Source organism: Xiphophorus couchianus, chromosome 21, assembly GCF_001444195.1.
Source record: "Xiphophorus couchianus chromosome 21, X_couchianus-1.0, whole genome shotgun sequence".
NCBI classification, from domain to species: domain Eukaryota; kingdom Metazoa; phylum Chordata; class Actinopteri; order Cyprinodontiformes; family Poeciliidae; genus Xiphophorus; species Xiphophorus couchianus.
Window position 1 is genome coordinate 635,083 of NC_040248.1, and position 19,968 is coordinate 655,050.

The window sequence follows — 19,968 nt, forward strand, 5'->3', positions numbered from 1 at the left end:
TTTAAATCTTGGTACCGGTTTAAATCCCGGTACCGGTTTAAATCTCGGTACTGGTTTAAACCTCGGTACTGGTTTAAATCTCGGTACCGGTTTAAATCCCGGTACTGGTTTAAACCTCGGTACCGGTTTAAACCTCGGTACCGTTTTAAATCTTGGTACCGGTTTAAACCTCGGTACCGGTTTAAATCCCGGTACCGGTTTAAACCTCGGTACAGGTTTAAATCTTGGTACCGGTTTAAATCTTGGTACCGGTTTAAATCCCGGTACCGGTTTAAATCTCGGTACCGGTTTAAATCTCGGTACCGGTTTAAATCCCGGTACTGGTTTAAACCTCGGTACCGGTTTAAATCTCGGTACCGGTTTAAATCCCGGTACTGGTTTAAACCTCGGTACCGGTTTAAATCTTGGTACCGGTTTAAATCTCGGTACCGGTTTAAATCTCGGTACCGGTTTAATCTCGGTACCGGTTTAAATCTCGGTACGGTTTTAAATCTCGGTACCGGTTTAAATCTTGGTACCGGTTTAAATCCCGGTACCGGTTTAAATCTCGGTACCGGTTTAAACCTCGTACCGGTTTAAATCCCGGTACCGGTTTAAATCTTGGTACCGGTTTAAATCCCGGTACCGGTTTAAATCCCGGTACCGGTTTAAATCTCGGTACTGGTTTTAAACCTCGGTACCGGTTTAAATCCCGGTAAGGTTAAACCTCGGTACCGGTTTAAATCTCGGTACAGGTTTAATCTTGGTACCGGTTTAAATCTCGGTACCGGTTTAAATCTCGGTACCGGTTTAAACCTCTTACCGGTTTAAACCTCGGGTACCGGTTTTAAATCCCGGTACCGGTTTAAATCCCGGTACCGGTTTAAACCTCGGTACCGGTTTAAATCTTGGTACCGGTTTAAATCCCGGTACCGGTTTAAATCTCGGTACCGGTTTAAATCCCGGTACTGGTTTAAATCTTGGTACCGGTTTAAATCCCGGTACCGGTTTAAATCTCGGTACCGGTTTAAACCTCGGTACCGGTTTAAACCTCGGTACCGGTTTAAATCTTGGTACCGGTTTAAATCCCGGTACCGGTTTAAATCTCGGTACCGGTTTAAATCTCGGTACCGGTTTAAATCTTGGTACCGGTTTAAATCTCGGTACCGGTTTAAATCTCGGTACTGGTTTAAATCTCGGTACCGATTTAAATCTCGGTACCGGTTTAAACCTCGGTACCGGTTTAAATCTCGGTACCGGTTTAAATCCCGGTACCGGTTAAAATCTTGGTACCGGTTTAAACCTCGGTACCGGTTTAAACCTCGGTACCGGTTTAAACCTCGGTACCGGTTTAAATCTTGGTACCGGTTTAAATCCCGGTACCGGTTTAAATCTCGGTACTGGTTTAAATCTCGGTACCGGTTTAAATCTTGGTACCGGTTTAAATCTCGGTACTGGTTTAAATTTCGGTACCGGTTTAAATCTCGGTACTGGTTTAAATCTCGGTACTGGTTTAAATCTCGGTACCGATTTAAATCTCGGTACCGGTTTAAACCTCGGTACCGGTTTAAATCTTGGTACCGGTTTAAATCCCGGTACCGGTTTAAATCTCGGTACCGGTTTAAACCTCGGTACTGGTTTAAACCTCGGTACCGGTTTAAATCTTGGTACCGGTTTAAATCTTGGTACTGGTTTAAATCCCGGTACCGGTTTAAATCTCGGTACTGGTTTAAATCTCGGTACCGGTTTAAATCTTGGTACCGGTTTAAATCTCGGTACTGGTTTAAATTTCGGTACCGGTTTAAATCTCGGTACTGGTTTAAATCTTGGTACCGGTTTAAATCCTGGTACCGGTTTAAATCTTGGTACCGGTTTAAATCCCGGTACCGGTTTAAATCTCGGTACCGGTTTAAACCTCGGTACCGGTTTAAATCCCGGTACCGGTTTAAATCTTGGTACCGGTTTAAATCCCGGTACCGGTTTAAATCTCGGTACTGGTTTAAACCTCGGTACTGGTTTAAATCTCGGTACCGGTTTAAATCCCGGTACTGGTTTAAACCTCGGTACAGGTTTAAATCTTGGTACCGGTTTAAATCTTGGTACTGGTTTAAATCTCGGTACTGGTTTAAACCTCGGTACTGGTTTAAACCTCGGTACAGGTTTAAATCTTGGTACCGGTTTAAATCCCGGTACCGGCTTAAATCGCGGTACCGGTTTAAACCTCGGTACCGGTTTAAATCCCGGTACTGGTTTAAACCTCGGTACAAGTTTAAATCTTGGTACCGGTTTAAATCTTGGTACCGGTTTAAATCCCGGTACCGGTTTAAATCTCGGTACTGGTTTAAACCTCGGTACCGGTTTAAATCCCGGTACTGGTTTAATTCTTGGTACCGGTTTAAATCCCGGTACCGGTTTAAATCTCGGTACCGGTTTAAACCTCGGTACCGGTTTAAATCCCGGTACTGGTTTAAACCTCGGTACAGGTTTAAATCTTGGTACCGGTTTAAATCTTGGTACCGGTTTAAATCTCGGTACTGGTTTAAATCTCGGTACTGGTTTAAATCTTGGTACCGGTTTAAATCCCGGTACCGGTTTAAATCCCGGTACCGGTTTAAATCTCGGTACTGGTTTAAACCTCGGTACCGGTTTAAATCCCGGTACTGGTTTAAACCTCGGTACCGGTTTAAATCTCGGTACAGGTTTAAATCTTGGTACCGGTTTAAATCTCGGTACCGGTTTAAATCTCGGTACCGGTTTAAACCTCGGTACCGGTTTAAATCCCGGTACCGGTTTAAATCCCGGTACCGGTTTAAACCTCGGTACCGGTTTAAATCTTGGTACCGGTTTAAATCCCGGTACCGGTTTAAATCTCGGTACCGGTTTAAATCCCGGTACCGGTTTAAATCTTGGTACCGGTTTAAATCCCGGTACCGGTTTAAATCTCGGTACCGGTTTAAACCTCGGTACCGGTTTAAACCTCGGTACCGGTTTAAATCTTGGTACCGGTTTAAATCCCGGTACCGGTTTAAATCTCGGTACCGGTTTAAATCTCGGTACCGGTTTAAATCTTGGTACCGGTTTAAATCTCGGTACCGGTTTAAATCTCGGTACCGGTTTAAATCTCGGTACTGGTTTAAATTTCGGTACCGGTTTAAATCTCGGTACTGGTTTAAATCTTGGTACCGGTTTAAATCCTGGTACCGGTTTAAATCTTGGTACCGGTTTAAATCCCGGTACCGGTTTAAATCTCGGTACCGGTTTAAACCTCGGTACCGGTTTAAATCCCGGTACCGGTTTAAATCTTGGTACCGGTTTAAATCCCGGTACCGGTTTAAATCTCGGTACTGGTTTAAACCTCGGTACTGGTTTAAATCTCGGTACCGGTTTAAATCCCGGTACTGGTTTAAACCTCGGTACAGGTTTAAATCTTGGTACCGGTTTAAATCTTGGTACTGGTTTAAATCTCGGTACTGGTTTAAACCTCGGTACTGGTTTAAACCTCGGTACAGGTTTAAATCTTGGTACCGGTTTAAATCCCGGTACCGGCTTAAATCGCGGTACCGGTTTAAACCTCGGTACCGGTTTAAATCCCGGTACTGGTTTAAACCTCGGTACAAGTTTAAATCTTGGTACCGGTTTAAATCTTGGTACCGGTTTAAATCCCGGTACCGGTTTAAATCTCGGTACTGGTTTAAACCTCGGTACCGGTTTAAATCCCGGTACTGGTTTAATTCTTGGTACCGGTTTAAATCCCGGTACCGGTTTAAATCTCGGTACCGGTTTAAACCTCGGTACCGGTTTAAATCCCGGTACTGGTTTAAATCTTGGTACCGGTTTAAATCCCGGTACCGGTTTAAATCCCGGTACCGGTTTAAATCTCGGTACTGGTTTAAACCTCGGTACCGGTTTAAATCCCGGTACTGGTTTAAACCTCGGTACAGGTTTAAATCTTGGTACCGGTTTAAATCTTGGTACCGGTTTAAATCTTGGTACCGGTTTAAATCTCGGTACTGGTTTAAATCTCGGTACTGGTTTAAACCTCGGTACCGGTTTAAATCCCGGTACCGGTTTAAATCTTGGTACTGGTTTAAATCTCGGTACTGGTTTAAACCTCGGTACAGGTTTAAATCCCGGTACCGGTTTAAATCTCGGTACTGGTTTAAACCTCGGTACCGGTTTAAATCCCGGTACCGGTTTAAACCTCGGTACCGGTTTAAACCTCGGTACCGGTTTAAATCCCGGTACCGGTTTAAACCTCGGTACCGGTTTAAATCCCGGTACTGGTTTAAACCTCGGTACAGGTTTAAATCTTGGTACCGGTTTAAATCCCGGTACCGGTTTAAATCTCGGTACTGGTTTAAACCTCGGTACTGGTTTAAATCTCGGTACCGGTTTAAATCCCGGTACCGGTTTAAACCTCGGTACCGGTTTAAACCTCGGTACCGGTTTAAATCTCGGTACCGGTTTAAACCTCGGTACCGGTTTAAATCCCGGTACCGGTTTAAACCTCGGTACAGGTTTAAATCTTGGTACCGGTTTAAATCTTGGTACCGGTTTAAATCTAGGTACCGGTTTAAATCTCGGTACCGGTTTAAATCCCGGTACCGGTTTAAACCTCGGTACCGGTTTAAATCTCGGTACCGGTTTAAATCCCGGTACCGGTTTAAACCTCGGTACCGGTTTAAATCTTGGTACCGGTTTAAATCCCGGTACCGGTTTAAATCCCGGTACCGGTTTAAATCCCGGTACCGGTTTAAACCTCGGTACCGGTTTAAATCCCGGTACTGGTTTAAACCTCGGTACAGGTTTAAATCCCGGTACCGGTTTAAATCTCGGTACCGGTTTAAACCTCGGTACCGGTTTAAATCCCGGTACCGGTTTAAATCTCGGTACCGGTTTAAACCTCGGTACCGGTTTAAATCCCGGTACCGGTTTAAATCTCGGTACCGGTTTAAATCTTGGTACCGGTTTAAATCTTGGTACCGGTTTAAATCTCGGTACCGGTTTAAACCTCGGTACCGGTTTAAATCCCGGTACCGGTTTAAATCTTGGTACCGGTTTAAATCTCGGTACCGGTTTAAACCTCGGTACTGGTTTAAATCTCGGTACCGGTTTAAATCCCGGTACTGGTTTAAACCTCGGTACCGGTTTAAACCTCGGTACCGGTTTAAATCCCGGTACCGGTTTAAACCTCGGTACAGGTTTAAATCTTGGTACCGGTTTAAATCTTGGTACCGGTTTAAATCCCGGTACCGGTTTAAATCCCGGTACCGGTTTAAATCTCGGTACCGGTTTAAATCCCGGTACTGGTTTAAACCTCGGTACTGGTTTAAATCTTGGTACCGGTTTAAACCTCGGTACCGGTTTAAACCTCGGTACCGGTTTAAATCTTGGTACCGGTTTAAATCTTGGTACCGGTTTAAATCTTGGTACCGGTTTAAATCCCGGTACCGGTTTAAATCCCGGTACCGGTTTAAATCTCGGTACCGGTTTAAATCTTGTTACCGGTTTAAATCCCGGTACCGGTTTAAATCTCGGTACCGGTTTAAATCTCGGTACCGGTTTAAATCTCAGTACCGGTTTAAATCTCGGTACCGGTTTAAATCCCGGTACCGGTTTAAATCTCGGTACCGGTTTAAACCTCGGTACCGGTTTAAACCTCGGTACCGGTTTAAATCTTGGTACCGGTTTAAATCTAGGTACCGGTTTAAATCCCGGTACCGGTTTAAAACTCGGTACCGGTTTAAATCTTGGTACCGGTTTAAATCTTGGTACCGGTTTAAATCCCGGTACCGTTTTAAATCTCGGTACCGGTTTAAACCTCGGTACCGGTTTAAATCCCGGTACCGGTTTAAATCTTGGTACCGGTTTAAATCCCGGTACCGGTTTAAATCCCGGTACCGGTTTAAATCTCGGTACTGGTTTAAACCTCGGTACCGGTTTAAATCCCGGTACTGGTTTAAACCTCGGTACAGGTTTAAATCTTGGTACCGGTTTAAATCTTGGTACCGGTTTAAATCTCGGTACTGGTTTAAATCTCGGTACTGGTTTAAACCTCGGTACCGGTTTAAATCCCGGTACCGGTTTAAATCCCGGTACCGGTTTAAACCTCGGTACCGGTTTAAATCCCGGTACTGGTTTAAACCTCGGTACAAGTTTAAATCTTGGTACCGGTTTAAATCTTGGTACCGGTTTAAATCCCGGTACCGGTTTAAATCTCGGTACCGGTTTAAACCTCGGTACCAGTTTAAACCTCGGTACCGGTTTAAATCCCGGTACCGGTTTAAACCTCGGTACAGGTTTAAATCTTGGTACCGGTTTAAATCTTGGTACCGGTTTAAATCCCGGTACCGGTTTAAATCTCGGTACCGGTTTAAATCTCGGTACCGGTTTAAATCCCGGTACTGGTTTAAACCTCGGTACCGGTTTAAATCTTAGTACCGGTTTAAATCCCGGTACCGGTTTAAATCTCGGTACCGGTTTAAACCTCGGTACCGGTTTAAATCTTGGTACCGGTTTAAATCTTGGTACCGGTTTAAATCCCGGTACCGGTTTAAATCTCGGTACCGGTTTAAACCTCGGTACTGGTTTAAACCTCGGTACCGGTTTAAATCTTGGTACCGGTTTAAATCTAGGTACCGGTTTAAATCCCGGTACCGGTTTAAATCTCGGTACCGGTTTAAATCTTGGTACCGGTTTAAATCTTGGTACCGGTTTAAATCCCGGTACCGTTTTAAATCTCGGTACCGGTTTAAACCTCGGTACCGGTTTAAATCCCGGTACCGGTTTAAATCTTGGTACCGGTTTAAATCCCGGTACCGGTTTAAATCCCGGTACCGGTTTAAATCTCGGTACTGGTTTAAACCTCGGTACCGGTTTAAATCCCGGTACTGGTTTAAACCTCGGTACAGGTTTAAATCTTGGTACCGGTTTAAATCTTGGTACCGGTTTAAATCTCGGTACTGGTTTAAATCTCGGTACTGGTTTAAACCTCGGTACCGGTTTAAATCCCGGTACCGGTTTAAATCCCGGTACCGGTTTAAACCTCGGTTCCGGTTTAAATCCCGGTACTGGTTTAAACCTCGGTACAAGTTTAAATCTTGGTACCGGTTTAAATCTTGGTACCGGTTTAAATCCCGGTACCGGTTTAAATCTCGGTACCGGTTTAAACCTCGGTACCGGTTTAAACCTCGGTACCGGTTTAAATCCCGGTACCGGTTTAAACCTCGGTACAGGTTTAAATCTTGGTACCGGTTTAAATCTTGGTACCGGTTTAAATCCCGGTACCGGTTTAAATCTCGGTACCGGTTTAAATCTCGGTACCGGTTTAAATCCCGGTACTGGTTTAAACCTCGGTACCGGTTTAAATCTTGGTACCGGTTTAAATCCCGGTACCGGTTTAAATCTCGGTACCGGTTTAAATCTCGGTACCGGTTTAAATCTTGGTACCGGTTTAAATCTTGGTACCGGTTTAAATCCCGGTACCGGTTTAAATCTCGGTACCGGTTTAAACCTCGGTACTGGTTTAAACCTCGGTACCGGTTTAAATCTTGGTACCGGTTTAAATCTTGGTACCGGTTTAAATCCCGGTACCGGTTTAAATCCCGGTACCGGTTTAAATCTCGGTACCGGTTTAAATCTCGGTACCGGTTTAAATCTCAGTACCGGTTTAAATCTCGGTACCGGTTTAAATCTCGGTACCGGTTTAAATCTCGGTACTGGTTTAAATCTGGGTACCGGTTTAAATCCCGGTACCGGTTTAAATCTTGGTACTGGTTTAAATCTTGGTACCGGTTTAAATCTCGGTACCGGTTTAAATCTTGGTACCGGTTTAAATCCCGGTACCGGTTTAAATCTCGGTACCGGTTTAAATCTCGGTACCGGTTTAAATCTTGGTACCGGTTTAAATCTCGGTACCGGTTTAAATCTCGGTACCGGTTTAAACCTCGGTACCGGTTTAAATCTCGGTACCGGTTTAAACCTCGGTACCGGTTTAAATCTTGGTACCGGTTTAAATCTTGGTACCGGTTTAAATCCCGGTACCGGTTTAAATCTCGGTACCGGTTTAAACCTCGGTACCGGTTTAAACCTCGGTACCGGTTTAAATCTCGGTACCGGTTTAAATCTCGGTACCGGTTTAAATCTCGGTACCGGTTTAAACCTCGGTACCGGTTTAAACCTCGGTACCGGTTTAAATCTTGGTACCGGTTTAAATCTCGGTACCGGTTTAAACCTCGGTACCGGTTTAAATCTTGGTACCGGTTTAAATCTCGGTACCGGTTTAAATCTCGGTACCGGTTTAAATCTTGGTACCGGTTCCGTCCAGCATGATGGAGCAGCTGGTTCCAGTTCTGGGAGGAGGTCAGTGATCAACACGCCGTCGCTGCAGCTGGACAGGATCACCGTTTACTACAACCAGGCGTCCTGGAAGTTCTGCAGAACCGGGCCGGGTTCTGCAGAATAAATGACCTTTATTACTGGAAATGTAAAAAACAAACTGTCCACGTTGTAAAATATATCATCACTAACAATAAACACCAAAAAACTGAAAACATTTTAAAAATGTCTAAACGTTACAAACTTCATACTTTTATAAATCTACCAAAGATTAAATAGTTTAGATTCAGATTTAAAAGATTTGAAATATTAAACAAAAACTATTAAATATTTTCTTCCATCCTTGGATCAGTTTAAAGAACCAGATTATAAATCAAACAGGATTTTAATCTGATATTTGATAATATTCTCCTCCTGCAGGAATCAGATTTAAACCTGATGGACCAGATCAACCGGATTAACCGGATCAACCAGATCAACCGGATTAACCGGATCAACCAGATCAAGCAGATCAACCGGATCCTGGAGATAAATCATCTCTAGTTCATCACTGATCACCTTTAAAGGAAAAACTGACTTTATTTTATTAATTTTTATCTCAGGTTTTGTTAAAACTGGAGGTTAAATAAAGTTTTTTGCTCTGAGAGAAACTTTGGAAAAGAAACTGATGTGATATTAAAGTTTAATCTGCTCCAGTTATTCAGGAAAATCAATTTAAATAAAACTGTTTTTGTTTTAATCTCTGCTGTAATTCAACAACCAGCCACCAGGAGGCGCTGCAACACAAGTTTCTCCTCTCAGGCTGGAAAAAGGTTCAAATCAGGTCCAGATACATCTTAGAGCTGCAATAAGTTAGAAAATGAGCAGGAATGTTATTTATTACAGTTTTATAACCATTACTTTATAAAAGTTACATTTAAAGAGTTTAATTTCTGCTGATTCTGGTTAAAACTGTAAAAAATACCAAATTAGATCTGAATTAAAAAGTGATTTTAAAGATGTTTAAATGTTTGTGATGTGAATAAAATACGTCTGAAGAAGAAGAAGAGACACCAGAACAGAACCAGCTGTTCTGAACCCAGACCCAGTCCTGAGAACAGACCCGGTTCTGAACCTGGACCCGGTTCTGAACCTGGACTCGGTTCTGAGAACAGACCCGGTTCTGAGCCCAGATCCTGAACAGAACATGGAGATCATGTTCTATATGACACATTTCTGGACTAAAATCCTGTGTATTCAAAAGGATTTGAATCTTTTTTTAAATTATTTTTCTGTTATTTTCTAATTTTTGGTTCCATATTAACATAAATAAACATGAAGTCAATAAATCTGTTTAATGTTTGAGCTGAAATCCTGAAGCCGCTGAAGTCAGGAAGTTCTGGTCCAGTCGGTTCCTCTGCAGCTTAACGAGCTCAGATAATTGGCTGCAGTGAGGAAGAGGATGTTTCTCCTTCATCACTCCGTCCTCCTCTTCCTCTGGAGACGAGAAACGATTCAAAGCTTCTGGTTGAAACTCAGACAGAGAAGCTTAAAGGAAAAACTGCCTTCATATAAAACCCTGAATGGTTTCCTGGATCCCCTCCAATCATTAAAATGATCTTTAAAATCATTAAAATGATCATTTTCATGATTTTTAAAATGATTTTTAAAATAATCTTTAAAATGATCTTTAGATGATTTTCTCTGAGCTCTTCTGGATCCTAAAAGTCTTTTTGTTCCTGTTTCCTGATTCCGACCCATAAAAACCCAAAGATCAGTTTGACAACAGATTTCAGTGAATCCAGAAATAAAAACTGAGACGTTCTGGTTTCCCGTCCAGAACCAGAACTGGAGTAAATGTTTGCTGAGGAACCGAACTGATCCGGTTTCCACCTTCAGACTGGAGGATCGGCTCCATCATGAGCTGCTGGCGGGATCCATTCTGCTCCGGACCGATCCGGTTCTGATCCGGTTCTGACACCAGGACCGGGTCAGGACCGGATCCTGACACCGGGACCGGATCCTGACACCAGGACCAGATCAGAACCGGATCAGGACCGGATCAGGACCGGTTCCTGACACCCGGACCGGGTCCGACTGTAACTGAGCTTCAGCCAGAAAATGTCTGAATAAACTCAGATTTAGTCTAAAGTGAGCAGGAAGTGCAGCGGCGCCACCTACAGTTTCCCATCCTGTCCTGATCTGCAGAGAAATCCTGAAACGATTCATTTTGTTGAAATAATCATCAACTAATTCAGTAATCGATTAATCACTAATTGGATTATTGGGACTAATAAACAACATTTTCTAAAATAACATCAGGGCTTCAAGCCAAAACTGCAAAATAAATATTTAAGATAAAAGAAACTTTTTCTTCACCTGGTTCACAGTTTGTACAGAAAATTTGTTCATTTTTCATGAAATGATGAATTAAATGATAACAGATCAGCTTCGCTCCAACACAAACGTTTCACATGGAAACTTTTTTAGCTGATTCATCTTTTGCTGCAAAAGATCAAATGTTCACTAAACTGAAGCTGTTATTAATGTTTGGTAATAAAATGTTTAAAAATGAACTGAATTATTGTTTCTATGTTCAGAGTCTCTGGTGTCCCTCCAGGTTCTGTTCTGGTTCCTCTGCTGTTTTAATCTGCAGCATAAGAACAGAAACAACCAAATATTTAGATGATTAGTTCAGGAACAGCAGCTGGTTTTGTTTGTTTGTTTATTTATTGTTTTTGATCATTTTGCTGCCTCCATTTTTAATTTCAGCATTTAAATGTGAAACATCCCATAATATTCCTGCTCGGTTTCTCTGATTTCCATAGAGAAATAAAACTAAAGCTGTTAATGATTCTTTCTTCTTCTTGCTTCTCATTTGTAGTTTTTCTGCCCCCTGCTGGTTAAAACTATTAATTCAGTTTCAACCTGATTAATTTTTCTCATCAATTAAAATCATTTTTCAGCCTGAAGGAATCAAACAGGAACCAGTGGATGGTCACACAACCTTACTGGGATTTCAACCAACACACCCCTATTAGTGTGTGTGTGTGAAGGTGTGTGTGTGTGTGTGTGTGTGTGTGTGTGTGTGTGTGTGTGTGTGTGTGTGTGTGTGTGTGTGTGTGTGTGGGACAGAGACAGATGATTGGAGAGCTTTTAATTTGGTGAGACCTGCTGCCATGGTAACGGGGTTTTAACGCGGAGCTGGAAACTTCCTGCAGGAGAAACGGAACCTGCAGATCTTTAGTTTCTGTAAGAAGCAACAGAGGCAGGAATGAGGCTGCAGGAACAAGCCTGAGCGACACACACACACACACACACACACACACACACACACACACACACACACACACACACACACACACACACACACACACACACACACTCTGCTCCCCAGAGAGGAGCGTCAGAGGAGGAGGAGGAGGAACAGGAGCTGCTGGATCCGCCTGCCAGTCCAGATTCAGGGTTTATTTCTCCTCGCTGCGTCCAGCTGGTTCTGATCCGGTTCTCCCGGGACCATCTCAGTCTGTCCGGCGGCTCCAGCTGCCGCGGTTCGGACAGCCGGGTCGGGTTCCTCCGGGTCAGAGGGGAGATGAGAATCATTTATTAGCTGCAGCGTCAGGAAGGAGCTTTAGGAAGTTTGGTTAGGAAACTCTGATCCCGTCCGCAGAGACGAACCGAACCGAACCGAACCTCCAGGATGCTGTCAGGGAATCCCGGGACTTTATTCCTGATCCACGGATCCGGATCTTCTGTGAGGAACGAGATTATTTCAGTTTTTGTTCTGGAATCAGGAGGAAGTTTGATCTGCATCTCCTGAACTCTGAGGAGGAAATCTGGAGTTTCCGTCCAGATCCAACAGAACCGTAAAGAGTTCGGTTTCCTGACTTGATTTAGGAGTAAAAAGGAAAACATCAGATTTACCTGCCAGGTACTGAAGGTAAGACGCTGCCAGATTAAACTTCCTGCAGATGAAAACATGAACAGAAGATTCCAGATTTAGGTTTTTATAATTATTTTAAAAAAAACCTGTTAAAGAATCTGAGAGGAACTGAAGTTTGATTCTATCAGGTTTTCTACTGGATCTTCTGGACCTGCAGCGGTTCTGAAGAACCTTCAACCAGAAAAATGAAATCAGACAGAAAAACTTCAACTGAACATAAAGTGAATAAAAAACTGATGCAGAAGAAGAAAAGAATAAAACTAAAAAATTAAAGTCAGAAAATCAATAAATGTTTTCAGGCTCTGATCAGTTTTTTATAATAAATAATAAAAACTGAGAAAACAAACAGAATAAAACATTTTTATTCATCTGTTTCTATTTTAGTTATTTCTGCTGTCAGATTAAAGTCGGTATTAATTTAATATTAAAACATTAAAGAATATCTGTAAAAATTTAATCAGTAAAAATATATTTACAGATCAAAACATGAAGAAATGAATAAAAACAGTAAAATATCCAGATTCAGGAAAAGGTTTGATTTTTGATATCAGTGAAATGGATTTAAATTCATTAACAGAATATTAATTACATAAACTGAAAACTTTGTCAGATTTCATTTCTGTCCAATAATTAAATTTTCTGTTTTTCTTCATTTTTAGATTCATAAACTTTTTCTTCATCTCGTTTTCGTTTCTTTTCTCCTGAAACCGATAAAATGTTCGACTTCATGAGAGAAAAATGAGTTTAAAAAATAAAATTTAAACTAGTTTCTAAGTTTCTCAGTGAAGAAAATTTTAAAAAGAACCAGAAATTAAAAAATTACTGGATGGAAAGAAATAAATTAACGAGGAATAATTTTATTTTATTAATAATTTTATTTAAAAAGTAACAAAAAAACAAATATGTAAAAAATTTCTGGATTATTTGATTTGGTTTCTGCAGATCAAAGCTGCAGCTATCGGGTTTCCATCCCGTCTTCAACAGAACCAGTTTGGACCATTTAGGAACCAGACGAAGTTCTGCTGGTTTCATTTTCCTGTTCGGCGTTAAATCGGATCGTCTGGAAGGAAACTGAAGGTTTCCTGCTGTTTCCTGACCCAGTTTAAGGTTCGGATTCTGCAGCAGCTTCAGGAAAACATGAAGGTCAAAAACCAGGTCAGGATCCAGAAACAGCTTCAGAAAAACTGAGGAATTTGATTCACTTAGGAGAAATTTAACCTGCTGCAAACTTTAAAGGTTGAATTTAAACTGAAAAACAAACCAGAAGAACCAAAACTAAGAAAAGATCTAAAGTTAATGTTTGGTTTGTTCAGTCAGAGGAAATAATTCGTCTCTTTCTGTCCTTGTAGATCCTCCCTCTGAAGAAAAGATCCAGGATTTTCTCCGTTTCCTTCTTTTTGTCTTTAGTGTCGTTTTTATTGTGGAAAGTTTTTTAACTTGACGAACGCCAAGCTGAGGATTCTTAGAAAACCTGACAGCATCACAGAGCTGCAGGTTTCCAGAAACAACTTTCTGATACAAACCAGAAGAATCTGGAAATGAAACTGATTCATTTCTGCAGGAAAAACTTCAGCTTCCTGCTGGACGATGGACAGGTCAGCCAGTTTCCACCAAACAGGGTTTTCTCCGTTTTCTCAGGTTTATTTTACAATAAAGCTGAAATATTTTATTCAAATTAAAAGCAGAAGAAACAAAAACAAACAAGAATTTCTGGACATGGAGGATTTTCTTCACTTTGGCAACAAAAACATCATGAAAACCAGATAAAAAATGGAGAATTAAAATCCAACGATACGCAGATGACAACGTTATTTATATCAAAGCTCAGAAAACTTAATCTGAGTTTGTTAATCTGAGCTCATCCAGTTTAATAAGGGATTATAATTTCCTCTGAAGTTGGACGAGAGTTTGGTTTGTTTCCTCTGGTTGCCATGGTGCCTGGAGCGCCGGGCGGCGGTGCAGGCAGCGGCGGGCGCGGCGCCGGCGGACGCTGCCTGCTGCGCTGGCTGGGCCTGCGGCTCTGGTCCCGCCGGGGAACGCTGCTCTTCGCTCTGCTCTGGTTCGGATCCTGGCTCTTCCTCAATGGCCTGGTTCTGGTCCACCGGACCATCCTGTCCGACTTCTGCACCGACGACAAGAGCAAGAGGATCCTGCAGCGTCTGGTGAGTAAATGAACGTTTGAAACTTTGCTGTAATCTGAGTTTTTAATCTGAGGATCTGGTTCTGATTGGAGGATTATTCAGGTTTTTATTCACTGGTTGATCTTTGATATTTTCTGTCCAGATTAATTTTTACTGTCTGTTTCTGCTGGTTATGAACAAAATATTTTATATTTCAATGCAGCGAGTTTCCATTTGCTGCAGAGCAGATGGATTCATACTGACTGGTCCCAGTGAGTTTTACTGGTTTTGATGATTCAGCTGCAGGTTTTCTACTTTTAGATGAACTGTTGACGGTTTTAACGTTTCAGGCTTTATGACGTTTTATGGATTAGAACCAAATGATCAGGACAGGCTGTAAAATGAAACTGGTTTTCTGGAACAAATTGATCTGAGAATAAAATCTTTAATTATTGATCAGATTTTCTTTCCTCTGTGAACCGAAGCATCTGATTGGATTCATGATTTAATAGTTTATCGGATTATTTGGGTTCATATTTCAGCCTCATCTATTGATGAGAAATCTGTAGAAATGTAGGAATCAGAAATCTGCAGTGAATGAGGCTGTTTCCTGTTTCCTGTTTCCTGTTTCCTGTTTGCTGTTTCTTGTTTTCTGGTTCCTGTTTCCTGTTTGCTGTTTGCTGTTTTCTGTTTGCTGTTTTCTCTTTCCTGTTTCCTGTTTGCTGTTTCCTGTTTCCTGTTTGCTGTTTTCTGGTTGCTGTTTCCTGTTTCCTGTTTCCTGTTTCCTGTTTTCTCTTTCCTGTTTGCTGTTTCCTGTTTCCTGGTTCCTGGTTCCTGTTTCCTGTTTCTTGTTTTCTGGTTCCTGTTTCCTGTTTGCTGTTTCCTGTTTCCTGTTGTGATGAGTCGGTTTGGATCAGAACCGGGTCGCTCCCGTCCCTCTGATGGTAAACATTTGACCTGCTTATGTGTTATCTGCGGGCCGTCGGCCTGCGCTCTCGGTTGCCGCGGTAACCAGCTGCTGCATCAGAGCCGTTTTCTGATCTGCATTTTAATTTTCTTTTCTTCCTTCTTGTTCCATCTGTTCCTCGTTCGTCTTCAGGTTCGGGTCGATTTTCCTCCTTCCTTCTGGTTTTTCATTTTCTAAAATGTTTCTTTAATCTCCTCTTGACGTTTATCCTGATTTGTTCCTGGATTTTCATCTCGTTAGTTTTTCCTTTATTTCCTCTCAGATTCTTCAGGTGGCAGAAAAAAATCACAGGATGATGAAAATCTGCAGAACAAACAGTTTGGTTCACATTCTCCTCCTGAATCGATGTTTCCATTATAAAGCCAAAAAACTTCCCATGATGCTTTGCTTCTGCATCCTCCACCGGCTTTTAGTTAAAGTTTTAACTGGCAGGATGGAGAGACACCAAACCAATATGGCTGCTTAGACAGACTGAAGGAGGAAACTTCCTGTCTCTTGAATCGAGACGTTTTCATCTGAATTAACCAAATATTTCTGTAATAAGGTCAAAGGTCAGACCAGCAGTGAAGCACAGTGGTGGAGGGATGATGATCTGGGCTTCATCTGGAGAAACAAGACCTGAGTGAAGCATGACGTCCTCAGGAAGTCCTACGTTTCCTCCGTCCATCACTTCCTGTTTCCTCCGTCCATCACTTCCTGTTTCCTCCGTCCATCATTTCCTGTTTCCTCCGTCCATCATTTCCTGTTTCCTCCGTCCATCACTTCCTGTTTCCTCCGTCCATCACTTCCTGTTTCCTCTGTTGGTTTTATGGCTCTCAGCCTGTGTAGTTTTTGGTTCGGCCCGTTTTGTGCTGTGAGGTTTCATGTTTCTCCTCAGAACCTCAGTTCTGATCCGGGTCAGCAGCAGCGGTTCTGATCCGGGTCAGCAGCAGCGGTTCTGGTTTCCAGCGGGCCTCATGTTGCCTCAGTGACTCAGAGTTCTGCTGGTTGTCAGCTTAGCGACCGGATCGGTTCTGGCTTGTCTCGGCTGCTGGTTTTGTTCAGACCTGAAGAATCGTCTCTTCTTGTCTCGGTTCTGTCAGCCGGAGATTAACGGGTCGACTGATGGATGTTTGAAAAGTTTCGTTTGTTTCCTTTTGCATAAAAGTAACAAGTTAGTCTGGAAAAAAGCTGCAGGCGGAAACCTGAGAGAAACGGATCAGAACCACAGAAACACTGAAAAAAACTGATTTATAGCACCGGGCCCAACCAGAACCAGACCCAGAACCAGGTTCTGTGGTGACCAGAACCAGAACCAGGTTCTGTGGAAGCCCGGCTCCTCCTGTTTGGGTTTCTGAGGTTTTTATCTCAGATTCTTTGTGCATCAAACTCTAGAAATTCAGTTTTTCTCCTGAAAGTAAAATGGAAACCATGACAACAAGTTTATCATAAAAACCATTTCAGCATAAAAGTTTGTTTTGGTGTAATTATTGTTTGAGCATAAATTCAGTTTTAAAAACAGCAGATTATCTGGGATTATCTGAGATTATCTGGTGGTTTATCAGATTCATCCTGGTTCTGAAAACATCCTGAAGCTGAAGCTGAGTTTCCTGTCGGGTCTCTGGTTCCGTTTAGCCTCAGTGGCTAGTTAAAGCATGGAGAGGAAGAGGAGGAGGATGAAGATGACGTTCTGCTGTCAGGCTGAGAACCTGAATGTTGAATCTGATCTGATTTAGAAGCAGATCAGATGAAACAGCTGCAGTTTCCTGAACTTTAGGTTTCATATCTGCAGCATTTCACAGAAATGTGATCAGACAGATAAGTGGAAAAACCTGAGAGCCGTTTGGGTTCTGGTTCTGATGATGATGATGAATGTTTGGAAAGACGTCAGTGAAACCATCAGCAACCTGAAACGGTTCAAACTGCAGCTTCACCATGGAAACGGAGCCAAAGAATGAGAAGAAACAGCAGGAGGAACCAGGAAACCGGATCAGAATCAGACCGGATCGGAATCAAACCGGATCAGAATATAATCGGATCAGGATCAAACCGGATCAGAATCAAACCGGATCAGAATCAAACCGGATCAGAATCAAACCAGATCAGGATCAGGAGATCCGTTCAGATCTGTTCCTCCAGAGGATCCTGCCAACGTTCTGCTAGATCACAGGAGTCAAACTCCAGTCTCTGTCCTGCAGGTTTTAGATGAGCCTCAGGTACAAACCTGGAACCAAACAGTTTCATTTCCTCCTCCTGGTGTGGACCGGTTCTCCAGAACCTTCATGGCCTCCTGCTGGTGTGGACCGGTTCTCCAGAACCTTAATGGCCTCATTATTCTGTTCTGGTGCTACAGGAAACAGGGCCTCCAGGACTGGAGGAAGAAAAATCTGTTTTATTTCCTTCATTCAAACATTTGATCTCTTTGGAAACGTCACAGAACCAACATGTTTCCTGTTTAACGGTTCGGTTCTGGAGGATTCTGGTCCAGAATCTCCTCAGTCTGGATCCTTCAAACTGATCTCAGGTCTGAACGGATAAAGAGTCGATCCACTGGAGCTAACTGGTCCTTACCGACCCAAACTATTTTATTTTTTTAAAGAGGCCTTTATTTGATAGTTAATTGACAGTAATGAGACGGAAGACATGAAGCAAAGGTCGCCGGGTCGGGAATCGAACCTGCGACGGCCGCGTCCAGGACTGGGGCCTCCAAATATGGGTCACGCTAACCACTGCACCACCACGCCCCACCCCCAACAATTTTAATAATGATCACTTTTAATATTCTTTCAAAGTTAAACGTCCGTCCGTTTTCACTACATTACCCATGATGCAAGTTGTTCTCTGTGGTTCTGTGGCATAAAACCAACATCCACCATCAATCCTCCCTTAATCCCGTGTGAATGAAACCTGAGAGCGTTTTTATTTTGTAAGTTTACATTTTCATGGCTGATATTTGTGTTTATGTCAGTTATTATCCCAGGAGGTGAAATGATCCTCATGTTTCTCTGAATATCGATAATAAAAGAATTTATTTATAATAACTCCTGTTCTATTTTATACTTGCCAGATATATTGTCATTATATTAATATATGAGGAAATTTACCGTTAATTCATATTTTCTGACAGTTTTTATCTTTTGTATGTTTATTGCATTTGACCAGTAATCCATGTGTGCTGTTATGGTGCCTCCAGTGGATTTCTGTGGTACTACAGGCCATTTTCATCCTGTCTATGTGTTGCTGTTTTTGGTTATTAATATGCATCTTTATAGATTCTTCTGTTTCAGATAACCACACACACACACACACACACACACATATATATACATACAAAACCAAATATCAGCACCCCGTTATTATCTATATTCCTGCTATTATTCCACCAATAAACCAGATTTGACCTTTGATTTTATTGATGAGAAATCAGAAATGAACTCATGTTAGAATCACACACAGTCGTCTGCATTTAAAATCTGATGTTAGTGAGTCAACTTCTAGAAATGTAGATCTGGTCTGGATGAGTGAATCATAAAATCATCCTGTCATAACTTCAGCTCTCAGTTAGTAGATGAAATAAATAAAAACAACAAATTATGTTCAGATGTTTGTCATAAACTCATAAATGCTTCCTGGAAACTTCATGGTTTCATAAATTTCTCTTTTCTTCTGGTTCGTCTGAACAAAGAAGTTTAAAATGTTTTAGGAGATGAAATTTTTCTGAAGCCGATCCGGTGAATCCGTCTCATATGGTCTAATGTCTTCCTGTTCTTGTTTCAGGCCGTTTGTTTTGGTACTTTTGGGATTTTTTTGTATGTTTTGGTATTTTTCGTATTATTTGGCATTTTTGGTATTTTTGGTATAATTTGGTATATTAGGTGTTTTTGGTATTTTTTGGTATTTTTGGTATATTTTAGTATGTTTTGGTATTTTTTGGTATTTTTGGTATATTTTGGTATTTTTGTAGTATTTTTTGGTATTTTTGGCATTTTTGGCATTTTTGGTATTTTTGGTATAATTTGGTATTTTTTGGTATTTTTTAGTATGTTTTGGTATTTTTTGGTATTTTTGGTATATTTTGGTATTTTTGTAGTATGTTTTGGTATTTTTTGGTATTTTTTGGTATTTTTGGTATATTTTAGTATGTTTTGGTATTTTTTGGTATTTTTGGCATTTTTGGCATTTTTGGTATTTTTGGTATAATTTGGTATTTTTTGGTATTTTTTTAGTATGTTTTGGTATTATTTGGTAGTTTTGGTATTTTTTTGGTATATTTTGGCATTTTTTGGTATTTTTTAGTATGTTTTGGTATTTTTTGGTATTTTTGGTATATTTTGGTATTTTTGTAGTATGTTTTGCTATTTTTTGGTATTTTTGGCATTTTTGGCATTTTTGGTATTTTTGGTATAATTTGGTATTTTTTGGTATTTTTTAGTATGTTTTGGTATTTTTGGTATTATTTGGTAGTTTTGGTATTTTTTGGTATGTTTTGGTATTTTTTGGCACTTTTTGATATTTTTTAGTATTTTTTGGTATTTTTGATATTTTTTGGTATTTTTGGTATTTTTGATATTTTTTGGTATTTTTGACATTTTTTGGTATGTTTTAGTATGTTTTGGTATTTTTGGTATTTTTGAAATTTTTTGGTATGTTTTGATATTTTTTCG

General features: G+C 41.2%; 1 protein-coding gene across 4 annotated transcripts in view; it reads left to right on the forward strand.

Annotated features, from left to right (window-relative positions):
• The first annotated feature begins 11,708 nt into the window (after window positions 1-11,708).
• The window catches only part of dipk1c (divergent protein kinase domain 1C), a 25,152-nt gene continuing 16,892 nt past the window's right edge, over window positions 11,709-19,968 (forward strand). The window contains exons 1-3 of one of the 4 annotated variants that reach the window (XM_028005486.1): window positions 11,709-12,235; window positions 13,181-13,474; window positions 13,588-14,400. In XM_028005486.1, the coding sequence (XP_027861287.1) occupies window positions 14,170-14,400 (231 nt within the window). In that variant the 5' untranslated portion in view covers window positions 11,709-12,235; window positions 13,181-13,474; window positions 13,588-14,169. The remainder of the gene's footprint in view (window positions 12,236-13,180; window positions 13,475-13,587; window positions 14,401-19,968) is intronic. The other 3 variants (XM_028005484.1, XM_028005487.1, XM_028005485.1) reach the window with 3 other exon arrangements.